The sequence below is a fragment of the Mastacembelus armatus genome, chromosome 8 (assembly GCF_900324485.2).
Source record: "Mastacembelus armatus chromosome 8, fMasArm1.2, whole genome shotgun sequence".
Lineage (NCBI taxonomy): Eukaryota > Metazoa > Chordata > Actinopteri > Synbranchiformes > Mastacembelidae > Mastacembelus > Mastacembelus armatus.
Window position 1 is genome coordinate 5,776,806 of NC_046640.1, and position 12,814 is coordinate 5,789,619.

At 38.3% G+C, this 12,814-nt stretch overlaps 1 protein-coding gene across 1 annotated transcript in view; it reads right to left on the reverse strand.

Moving 5' to 3' along the window:
* Positions 1-12,814, reverse strand: part of cpt1a2b (carnitine palmitoyltransferase 1A2b) — a 59,025-nt gene that overhangs the window by 33,767 nt on the left and 12,444 nt on the right. The window contains exons 7-10 of the mRNA XM_026325931.1: positions 12,099-12,176; positions 11,179-11,286; positions 9,003-9,090; positions 4,343-4,538 (exon numbers count right to left, since the gene is read on the reverse strand). Of these exons, the coding sequence (XP_026181716.1) occupies positions 4,343-4,538; positions 9,003-9,090; positions 11,179-11,286; positions 12,099-12,176 (470 nt within the window). The remainder of the gene's footprint in view (positions 1-4,342; positions 4,539-9,002; positions 9,091-11,178; positions 11,287-12,098; positions 12,177-12,814) is intronic.

Sequence of the window (12,814 nt, forward strand, 5' to 3'; positions counted from 1 at the left end):
GTCTCTTCTGCTAGCTTTCCAGTCCCTGTCGTTGGCTCACCAGTCTCCAACGCCGGCTCCCCAGTCTTCCATGCCAGCTATCCAGTCTTCCATGCTGTTTCCTATGTACCTGCAGCTGGCTCTCTCCAGTGCTCGCTGCCGGTGGTGTCCTGTCGAGTCACACTACCTATTGAGTGCTACTTTGCGATTTGAATCAATATCTGGGTCGGCTTTTCCACGCCTATAAACCCATGCTACCTTGCTTTTTAAAAACTGCTTATGAGAGCTTGTGTTAAGATGAGTTCAATTGCTTCACCAGCCACCTGTATATACACTTGGCTAAAATTAAGCACATTTTCATTTTGGTTATTTCTTTGGGCGGAAAGTATTCAGGTATTAATGCTTTTGCATGTAATCAAGTTCCTATTACTGTGTTTTCTTTTTAGCTGTCCACCATACTTCTTCCCGTGGAGACAGCTTATGGTACATTTTGGGAAAAATAGAAGGAAGCAATGGACACTACAAAAACAACTACAGCACAGCACAACTCCGGGTTCCGGTTGTGATGCTCCAGTTGTGATATTGGGCACATTTTGAATGCAGTTTTTAAAGGACTCCAGAAACAAACAAACAGGCGTGTCAACAGGAACATCTGAGGGGAAAACTGCCTCCCTCCCATACATCAGAAGAAATGGAGAATATTTAGTAGTGGTGTGGACCTTCACAAAGACAGTAGTGCACCATATATTTTTAAAAAAAATGTAAAAAAAATAAAATAAATATACTGTTCTGCCAGATTCAGACTGTCTTCAAAATTGTTTTCTTTTGTGTCCAAAGCTGGTCTGCTATTGATTGACATATTTCCTATAAATAATTTTCAAAGACCATTAGACAGGTTTTATTAAGTAGTGAATATTTTATCAAAACCTATCAAATGCCCAAATTCTTACAGTTAAATATGAAGTGAAATTTGTACAGAAGCATAATTTGACAGTCCATTTTATCCTATCGAATTATGCTCCCTGTAGAAAATCTAATTACAGAGGTCATTTAGTTAATACAGTATTACAGGGGTAACATGATTTGACAGTCCATTTACCCTATCGAATGATGCTCTCTGTAGTAAAATCTAACATTTTACTAATGATGTTATGGTCGAGTGTCAAAAATGTGCTCCCAGTTCCTCCTCAAGATACATAAAGTCCAATTTCCAGGTGTGGAGGACGAGAAATCAATGTGAATGATGTCAATTTGTTTTTCAATAGACTTAAATCATCCTGCCCCTGCCCATGCAGTCCGCCTCTTTCACACTGCCAGCGGACTGTCTCCCCCACATCTACCCTCATCTGCAGGACTCTGAGCTCATTGCCACCACCTAGCAGTCCTACCGCTACATTGAGCTACCTACAGCTCAATCCCCCCACCCACGCGATCCAGTACACTGTCTTCCTGCCCCAGGCTGTCTCTGACACCAGACCAGGTGAGAAATTAACTCAGCAAGAGCAAAGCAAGGAAAGCTGCAGGTCCAGATGGCACTGTGAGGATCATGTTCTTTGATTTCTTCAGTGCCTTCAACACCCGACAGCCAAGGCTTCTGAGGGACTAGCTGGAGCACATGGGAGTGGACTTCCATCTATCAGACTAGATTTTTAATAACCTCATCAACTGGCTACAGTATGTCAGGGCATGGAACTGTGTGTCTTAACATGGTAGCCTGCAGTATAGGGGCCCTACACGGAACAGTTTTGGCATCGTTCCTCTTCACCCTGTATACTGCAGGTTTCAGTACAGGGGACTCTATTGAAGACCTTTTTTGACACTGTGGTGCCATCAGCCATATGTAATGGTCTGCTGGGGCAGCAGCACCTTGACTGAGGACAGAAAGGGAGTGGACAAACTGATCATGAGGGAAGTCCCCTAGACCCAGTGCAGGTGGCGGGAGACAGGAGGATGTTAGACAGGCTAACATCACTGCTGGAGAATGACTCCTACCCTATGCATGAGACTGGTAGCGCTTGGCAACCCTGTCAGTGACAGACTGCACCCTCCCAAATGTGTGACGAAGCACCACCGAAAGTCCTTCCTTCCTATACAACCAGCACTGCTCCCAGCAGACATAACTCCCCACATCTCTATTAGACCAAAACTGTAAAAATATTCAATAGACCAGAGTGCAATATGTTCAGAAAACACTTATATACTTATATTCTTTTATTACTTTATTTTATATATTCTTATTGTATATACTTTTTTAAATATTGCTGCTATTTCTTTCTTCTATTTTATATTTTATGTAACTTTTGGAATTTCCCCACTGTGGGACAAATAAAGGTTCATCTTACCTTAATCTGAGGCCCTTCTCCAGTCTATCTCCACCTACCTTATGCAAACTGAGCTTTTTAAATGTTCCTTTTGTGTTTTATGCTGACCATGATGAAGGCCATAAGCAAAAGGTGTTGGTTTAACAATAAAGTTGTTCTTTATACTGCCTGTGTTGCTTCAGGTCTTACCTCTTCAGACTGTGCCAGTAATTCTTACTCTGCTTTCAGTGACATGACCACAATGACTTACAAACAGGATACATTAATAATGCAACTGCAGACAGTGAGATTACATTAATGGCCCCATTAATGTAATGTTCTGTAGTGTAATATGATCATATTTACCGAGATGGTAGGAATTACAGATAATTGGCATAATGTAGATGTGAACACAAGTGCAAGCAACAGAGACAATGGACTGCAATGGGTCTGATGATTCTATTCATTCTTCACCAAACCCGGTCCTTGAGATCTAATGTCCTGCTAGTTTTTCAGGTATCCCTACCCTACCCACTGGTGACTGCCCACCTGGATCTGGTGTGTTTAGCCAATCAGAAACTGAAAGGGCAGTGATACACTCCAAAAATCTCTTTTTTAATGTCTTCCAAAACAAGGCAAAACAAAACAAGACGTACATAAGTACCATGTTTCGTACAAACAAAATCTATTTTAACCTTTCAAAAGGGAGCAGGCCCAAAATCCATGTTACCCATGTGCTCATCAATGTGACCAAAATCACTGAAGAGCAACATGTATTTTGGGTACATTATTTGTGAGCTTATGCACCTCTTAAAGTGTTAAGAGTTAATTGAGCTTGGGCATAATTCAATTAACAGTATTACTCTGTACTCTGGCGCCATCCAGTGATCAGAGAAACACACTGCAACTTGTGTCTATAGTACAAATCCTATCACCACTAACCAAAACCAAAACATTTTATTTATGTGTATATATATATATATATATATATATATATATATATATATATATATATATATGGCATTGATAACATTGGTTACAAGCTTCTTATGACCCAGATTAGACTGAAAAACACTGATAAAAGTGTGGGTTATCCCTTGTTCACGGTTTGAAAATACTACCCTTTCATTATGTTTGTGATGAAAACATCCACTAAAATAAACTGCTGTAAAAATATATCAGGTAAATCTTTTTCCCACCCTTTTTTTTCATAAATCTGTTAATCAACTTTAGTTCTAATCAAAACTATTAAATGTTAAAAGAAAATTCCAGGATTTTAAGAGTGAAAAATGACCCTTGGTGGATGAGAACATCCCAAACAGTACATGACGGTTAAATTAGGTCAAATTCAAATTTCAACTGTATATTTAGCTCGTCTAGTGTTGGTCACAGTATCAAAAGATGTCAGTACTGCTAGTAGACTACACATTCAAGACCTGACTGAACAAGTGACACAATATAAATCAGGTGAGGGTCTCCTCAGACATGTTTTCTGGGCTCACCCCAAAAACTCTGAGGAGGAAATATTTTGTTTAAGAATAATTACTATGAAAGACACTGGGTCCCATACTGGGTACAGTACTTGCAGTTTTTTTATTCTTGTGAGTACTTCTAAACCCAGCAGGCCTTCATGTTTTGTACGATTTTAGCCAAAAGACTTATTTTGAAAGAAAATTCTGTTTTAAAAAGTGGCTCAGTTGAGTGATGCAGGAATGAGGAAATGAGGAAAGAAGAAACAACTGTGAGGGATGAAAATGAGGACAAACTCAATCAGATATATGGCTACACGTAGGGAGTAATGCAAAGACATTTTACTAAATACGTAATGATATATTCACAAAGTCCCACATACTGCCATCATCCTCCTGCCACCACTCTGCAACCCTTTGTGAAATTTTCTAGATCTGCCACTGGCCAATGTAAAAGTTTCTTTTAAACTGACCTTTAAACCATGCTCAATCTATATTCCTGAAAAGTGGCAGTGTACAAATAGATCCAGAATATTCTTAAAATTGCCATAATACCTAAACACAAGATATCACCACCCTATTGCTCCTACACACCTGTCTCCAGCAGTTAGAGCTCCCAGTTTTTCTTCCCCAGGTTGTGGTGGTGAAGAGTCATCTAGGATCCTCTGGATCTGGTATTCGATCTCCCTGGGAGACAGTAGCCGGCCTGCGCAGTACACCCACAGGCGGAAATAGCGCCCGTTGTGGTACACTGCCACAAACTCACTGTCCTGCCAGTGTTGCAGCACATCTGCAGACGTAAGGCGGATTATCATTTTGTAGCGAATTTAAATATATACATGTATTGAACATGAAGGTTTATTATGTCAAGTTTATGAATATCATAAAACATCTTAATCCTCTAGGTCTGAGGGGGTTTTGGGGCCTGGACAAGTTTTGACATGTCCTGACATTTGTGCTTTTTTCAGTGTCTTTTAAACATATTAATGTCTAAAGTCTGATAACACTGTAATCAGCACAAAACTGGGCTACAATAACATGTGAGCAGCAAGTTTATACATGATTGTGTTTTTGAGAAAACAGTGTGTATGCATGGTTAGGGAAAAACTATAATTTTTTTGTCACTGAAATAAGACCATAAAACACAAACAGAACATTGGTTCACAAGAGTTTTAAGAACTGGATGTTGGAGTGTAAAGTGTTTGCTTCAAAATGATGTGAAAGTCATCTTGTTCACTCATTCACAGAAAACAGTAAAACAATACAATGATTTAAATTTTCTAAGACACCCTTTGTTTAGAAAGGGCATATGCAGGAGTGTGTGTCATCATGAATAGTCATGTGATTTACCCGAGAAGACAAAAGACGCATTCAACGACAGGCAAAGACAGCACCCCTTTCAGTCAATGTGGCTGAGAGGGGATTAGTGCAGCACAATACAAAACAATATGGAACAAACATTCGTCACAATGTGGAACAAACATTCATTTGAGTTAAAATCAGTGTTTTTACTCTGAGGACAAACGAAACTATTTGTCTCTGTGTTGTTATGACCCTAGGGTCATTATGTGTGTGTGTGTGTGTGTGTGTGTGTTGTGGGTTATTGGCCCTCCCCATTACGTGTGTGTGTATGTGTGTGGGTGTGACGGAGGATGAAGTGGGCATGGACGTAGGAAGCCGTGGATTGGACTTCCGGGATTAGTCCAACACTTCCCGGAAGGACTATAAGAAGCCCACGGACTGCTGTTCGAGAGAGCTATTCTCCCACCTTTGCCATTCCCAGCTATTTGATAAAGACTTCGTTTTCGCAATTAGTTAGTTAGTGATTAGATTTTTGTTTCGATTTTGTAGGTTTAGTATTGATAGGATTTTCGTTATTTAGATTAGAAATACTTAGAGATTTAGGCTACGTTTGTGTTTTGTTTTCTCCTGTTTGTTTTAGGAGTTTCCAGGCTAGCGACCTGTGATTTTGTGTTGTTTCTTTTGTTTAAGATCGTAGGGCTATTGTAGCGTTTCTGTTATTGATTTTCGTTTGTTTGATATCGTAGGGCTCACGGAGCGTTTTTGTTTGAATAGGGCTAAATTAGCGTTTTGTTTGTTTTGTACATTCTGTATTGTATTCTGTATTTTGACAGAATAAATATTCTTGTTAATTGTAGTTCGTCTAGTTCATGTTTGTTGAGAGTGGAAGAGGTTTGGAGGAAAACTCCACAATTGTGTTACGCTCCGGCAACCCCTAGGCTGGGGCGTAACAGTGTGGAATACAAGAAGCGCTTCTTCACCCGCATAACATGCCATCATCTAAACGTGCATAAAAAGTGAGTAAATTCTATGATGAAGCTTGACGTCGTTTCTCGGGGGCGTGTACAGAATTACCTGGTTCACCTCAGATTACTTCCATATGAACAGTGCGCTCAGTGTGAGGCGGGATCAAATTAGCTGTAATGAAGTGAGACAGGAGAAAACATACTTCTCCTTACACTCATACAGATTAAATAAAAAGTGATGATTTGTTTTCAACTTGTTTTGTTTCATTTAAAAGAAAACATTTCATACATATATTCATATATTTCTTATTTTTATAAGACAAGTATTCACTGAGATTCTGGTTGTTTTATTTACGTGTCTGTGAAGAGAGATGACAGACAGAGAAGACAGAGCGCACCGTCTGCTTTCTTTATTTTACAAAAGCACCGTGTTTGGTTATTATGAGAGTATACAACTAAAACTAGACCCTCAATTCGAATGATATGTTGCTTTTTTCTGTGCGATCAAAATTGATGGAGTAATTTAAGTTTGTTTCGGCATTATCAGAAAGAAATGCCACAAAATGCATCGACCCCTGAGGGTTAAGACTGTTTCCTAAGATGGGAATATAATTTCTTTTTCCACCCAGCAATTTAAATACATGACAAACTTGGTAACTAATCAGAGTCAGTCAGAATAGTTCAGTAAAAACATAAATGGGGCAATAACACAAAAACAATAGCACAGCTTCTATATTACACTGTAGTCTTGACATGTTTATCAACCAAAGCACAAATATAACAAGAACAGGATATAAGGACAAGTTCATAAGTCATTGTATAGGTTTCAGGTTTCGCCTGAAAAGTGAATAGTCTTAACCCTCTGGGGTCGACGCACGCGCCGGCGCGTTTTGACGCATCTTTTCCTGATAAGGCCGAAACAAACTTAAATTACTCCGTCAATTCTGATCGTACAGATAAAAGAAGCATATCATTCAAATCTGTAAAGGGTCTAGTTTTAGTGGTATACCATCATAATAACAACAAAACATTGTGCTTTTTTTAAATAAAGAAAGCCGACAGGGTGCGCTCTCGGACTTTTCTGTCTCTGCCATTTCTCTTCACAGACGCGTAAATAAAACAACCAGAATCTCAGCGAATACTTGCCTCATAAAAATAAGAATTATATGGCTAGAAAGCTTGAAATGTTTTCTTTTTAGTGAAACAATTCAAGTCAAAAACAAATCACCACTTTTGATTTAATCCGTATGAACGTAAGGAGAAGTCCGTTTTTTCCTGTCTCACCTCATTACAGGTAATGCGGTCCCGCCTTGTACACTGTCCACTGTTCACATGTAAATAATCTCAGGTGAACCAGGTAAATATGTGCACGCCCCCGAGAAATGACATAAAACATCAAACTTCATCGTTGAATTTACTCACTTTTTCGGCGCGTTTGGATGATAGAGCACGTGAAGTAGCGCTTCTTATATTCCACACAGAGACAAATAGTTTAGCTTGTCCTCAGAATAAAAACACTGATTTTAACTCAAATGAGGATCGTTTGGCTCCTCATTGTGTTGTATTGTGCTGCACTAATCCGTCCCATCTACATCGACTGAAAGGCTCATTATGCGCGTCTTTGTCTGGTCGTTCAGTGCATCTTTTGTGTTCTCAGGTAAATCACATGACTATTCATCCTCAGACACACCCTCTTGCATATGGCCTTTCTGGACAAAAAGTGTCTTAGAAAATTTAAATCAGTGTATTGTTTACTGTGAATGTGTGAACAAGATGACATTCACAGCACTCTGAAGTAAACACTTTAGCCTACAACATGCTGGTCTCCAAAGTCTTGTGAACCAATGTTCTGTTTGTGTTTTATGGTCTTATTTCAGGGAGTAAAAAATTTTAGTTTTTCACTAACCATGCATAAACACTTCAAAAACACAATACTGTATAAACTTGCTGCTCACATATTATTGTAGCCAATTTTGTGCTGATTACACTGTTATTAGACTTTAGACATTAATATGTTTAAAAAACACTGAAAAAAGCACAAATGTCAGGACATGTCAAAATTTGTCCAGGCCCCAAAAACCCCCTCAGACCCCAGAGGGTTAAGGTATTTATGGCAGGAGGTGAGCAGGGGGAGTCTTTTTGTTAAGAGGGGTTCTTTTTGTGAGGGCCGTTGGCCTGCTCTTTGTCAAAAGGGGAGTCTTGACATTGCAGTACTTGTACCATCCCCGGCTGTTTATCTTAGTGGTTCACAGAGAGTTTCATAGTCATAAATTGTCAGAGGATATCACTCCTGCCTCAATCAGGAATGTGACCATATTATCCTGCCTTTGGTTCGCTACAACTTTTAGAAATTAATTAAAGGTTGACGCTATTTAAGGGTGTACTCACATCTGCTTTGTTTGGTCTGGTTACGAACTCTGGTCCAGACCAAACAAGACCCATTTGAAGAGGTGTGATCGGACCATTTTGAAACAGATTCTGGTTTGGTTCATTTATGGTATGAATGAACCGTCCTCGATCAGGCTCAGCTCCACAAAGCCTACAGGTTGCTGTAGCTGCAGTGCAATATAATCAGCTGCAGAATCCCTCACACACCAAGTGTCAAATGAGCTGTTACTGATGCTCAAAATGGCTTTCACACATTTTCAGCTGCAAGAACATAAATATGCCAACAAGACGTGCAACACGCAAAACCTCCATGTTTTCCTTTACATCCGCATCATTGCTTTGCCCTGCCCATATCTCTGTCCAGTGACTGCAACAATCATCACATCTGTGATTTTGCTTACAATGTATGGTTCACTTGCAAAAAGTGTAATCTGAAAGCACACTGAACCAAACCAAAAAAATAAAGTCTGCATTTGGTCTGGACCAAAGCACATGAACCAAAGGACTTTTATGGTGTGAGTCCACCATAAGTGTTTGTTACCTATTTGGTTTCTGCTTTACAGCTGAATTTCAAGTGTATGTGTGTGTATGCGCTGTACCCGTTTCAGCTCCTGGAGTGCGTGTTGTGTTGAACATCCTCTCACACTGAGCTGCACACAGAGGGATGACAGTACCTGGAACACGACTCTGACACAGACACACATCTATTATTAATACTAATATCTAGTGTAACATTTTTATTTTAATACTAGTTTCGCTTTGGCAGTATGTTTTCTACACAGCACACATATACAGGGATTTATGTTTTTGTTTAATACTTCAAGTCAAAGAATGGATGTGCCAGAATTTTCTCCAGCTCAATACAGACAAGACAGAAGTGATAGTTTTTGGCCCCAAAAATGAAAGGTCAAAGGTCATTGCTCACCTTGACTCCATGTCACTGAAAGCTACAAATCAAGCCAGAAACCTTGGTGTAATCACTGACTCAGACCTGAATTTTAACAACCACATATTTTCCATCACTAAATCTTCCTATTACCACCTGAAAAACATTGCTAGAATAAAAGGTTTTCTGTCGAAACAGGATGCAGAAAAACTTGTTCATGCATTTATCTTCAGTAGGTTAGATTATTGTAATGGCTTGTTCACAGGTCTTAGCAAAAAGTCAATCAGGCAGCTGCAGCTAATCCAGAATGCTGCTGCCAGAGTCCTTACAAACACCAGGAAACTGGACCATATCACACCAGTTCACACCATCTTATTGCTAGTTTACAAAGCACTAAATGGTTGTGGACCAAAATATATTCAAGATGTATTGATGTATGACCAGAACCAAACAAAGTGAAGCAGCATTCAGTCACTATGCTCCTCACTTGTGGAACAAACTTCCTGAGCACCTGAGGTCTGCTCAAACTGTCAGCTCATTCAAATCAGGACTGAAAACACTGTTGTTTACTGCTGCCTTCAAATAACTGTTCATCCTTGTTTTCTTAATGTGCTTTTACATCTTATTTTAATTTACTTTATTTGATTTAAATTTATTTTATGTTCAATGTCTTTGTTTTTAAATGCTCTTTTCAATGCTGTTAATGTAATTATATGCCTTGTAAAGCACTGTGTATGAAAGGTGCTATACAAATAAATTTACCTTTGCCTTTGTTTTCCAGTTTATAATATTTACCCATTTTGTTTAACCTATTATGTTTTTCAAAAATGTTAAATGAAAAACATTTTTATTGGCTTGGTTTTTTTAGGTGCTTAGGAAACATAAACTTCATGTCATTAAAATCAATAATGTATTTCATACTGAAACTAATTTGATAGATATACAGTAAACCCCCGAAATTCGTAGGGGTTACGTTCTTAGAGCACCTGCGAATTGTGAAAAAGCATGAATTTTGGATGTTTACTATATTTTTATGGTTTAAACCCTAAATATGCCCCCAGATATGCTCCCAAAACAATTTCATTTCATTTTAAACTCAGCTTAATACATTATTAGTAATTAAATTAGTGACCTAATAATTTAATAATTATTAACAACTTAATAATTTTGGCATTAAAATGCATAAAAACTTATATATTGCCATGAAAAAAGCCATAGAAAATTGCAGAGGATATTTGTGGTTTCCACAAAACTGTGGGGGTTTCCGCAAACAATTCCATTTTCAGTTCCATTTTGTTCCCTTCACTGTACTTTGCGTTAAGTTACTGATAAACAAAAAACTATTGATGGGATTTGTATTAAAAGCATCCCCTGTGTATCTTAGTGCCTTACACTTTTGCACAGTGCTGTATACCAAAACAGCGTGAAGTGTTCAAGGTTGTTGAACTGCTCCCAGGCCATAACCTATGAAATACATAGTGATCAGTTCTTTTTAAGTGGTCACAAAAAAAGAGGTGAGGATCGTTCTGTAAGATATACAGTATGAGGAACTAGTTTTTTTAATTTGTACTCTGAACAGTAAAGTACATGTGCCTACATTGGTGGAATGAGTGTAATACAGTCTAAATTAAAGGCTATTGAGTGTGTGCCTGTGTTGTTTTGTGGTATAAATGATGTACTGTGCATGTCCATGCTGAGAATGATATTACTTGGTTAACTAAGCCATTTTTAGCGCAGACTGAAGGGAGCACACGTGTCACACACAAACAAGCAAGTCCCCCAAGTCTGACCCCTTGTAACTATGCCATCTTTCCCACAAAACACACACAAGCTGACATACAATTCAAGCTATTAACCCATCCCCTCTGCAGAAAGATATGTGGCCCTACCGGTTTAAGTTCCTCACGGTTGACCTTGCGACGGTAGAGCAGCAGGGCAGTAATGGTGTTGCCTGCCCTTGCTGCTTGCAGTGGGGTTGGGGTGACATACAGAAAGTCCTGGACAGGCACACAGAAAAGACAAAGTTAAAACGAAATTAGGTACTCAAGATTCATGCTGGTGAAGACCAACCGAAGGAGAGCCAACTGTGATATGATCCATTTATCTAACAGCAAAAACAAAGAAACAATAAGGGAGCGAGGTGGGAGCAGAGGATTTTAAGAGTACATTAAAGAAGGGAATGATGTTTAAATATGGAAAGAAAGGCAGGTATGAAGGAATCACAAACAGATATCAAGACTGAAAATGTAGGTAAAATTGAGTAGGTTGCTATGACTATTTAATTGTGATCAGGTTATTTTTTCATTGGTTTGGTGAAATAGTTTATTATAATGTTATCTTTTGTTTTCCTGTTGGACCTGCAACATGTGAACCGCAGTTTCTTTTGACATTGAGAAGGAGATTAACCTGCTGCCCTGGGGCAGTGTGGCTACTAACATTATAGTTAACTCGTTTCAGATTGAAGTTGCTTCTGAAGAACTGATACGTCAAAGTTATGCAGGTACTTTCAGTTAATTAATTTGTCAAAGTTGCAAGCTATAACTTTAAGGAATATTAATTTCCAGAAGAAATCTGGTGCCCCTTTTTACAGACAAAAGATTGCAGATATTAAATTTCCAAATTATTAAATTTCATACATGTATGAAAGTTTTTTAAAATCATTAAAACAATCTACTACAAGAATAGAAAAGAAAGATGCTTCCCTCTTTTATCTTACTTCCAAAATGTTCACAGTACAAAAAGATATGAAACATTTCAAAGATTTAGTGGTCCTTGTCTTCGTTGTAAAACTGAAAAGACAGCTAGTTACCATGCCATAATAGTTACTGTTGACCATGATAGGACTCCGGCTCCTCAGATAAACGTATTCCTCCCACCAGTCACTCACCTGGAATTAAAAGAGAACACAAAATTTCTTCCACTGTTCATTTAAAATAAAATGACAAAAACACGAAAAAACTGTAGAAAATATCAAATCTTTGCAGAGCTCTCTGTGAAAGCAGAAAAACTGTGATTTATTTAAATGGTATGGTAATTATCACACCAAATTTCCTTCTAAATATTAGAGAACTTGAGAAAGAGTGCAAAGTTTGGAAAGTGTTACAGTTTCATAACAATAAAAAGTCAAGGGTCACCGCAATTTTCCAGTTGTCATGAAAATGTACAGGGCATTCAGAAGGTATTCAGACCCTCTTCCCTTTGTTCAATTTTGTTATGTTGCAGCCTGATACTACAATTGCTTAAATTCTTTTTTTTTTCTCATTAATCTACACTCAGTACCACATGATGACGAAGTGTAAAAGGTCTACCGTATATGCCATTTACCATTAATATGGGACCGCAGCATACTTTCTCTCTTTCTTTATGATATGCTAAATTTAAACTGCCAGAGGTTGCACAGTATCTCATTTTCATTTATTTTCTTAAAGACGCTGTACACAGAACTTTTTGAAAGCTGTAGTCTTAGAACATTTCTGCTATTTGTATTTGGCACTGTGGTAAAATGATACACTGACCTCAAATTTG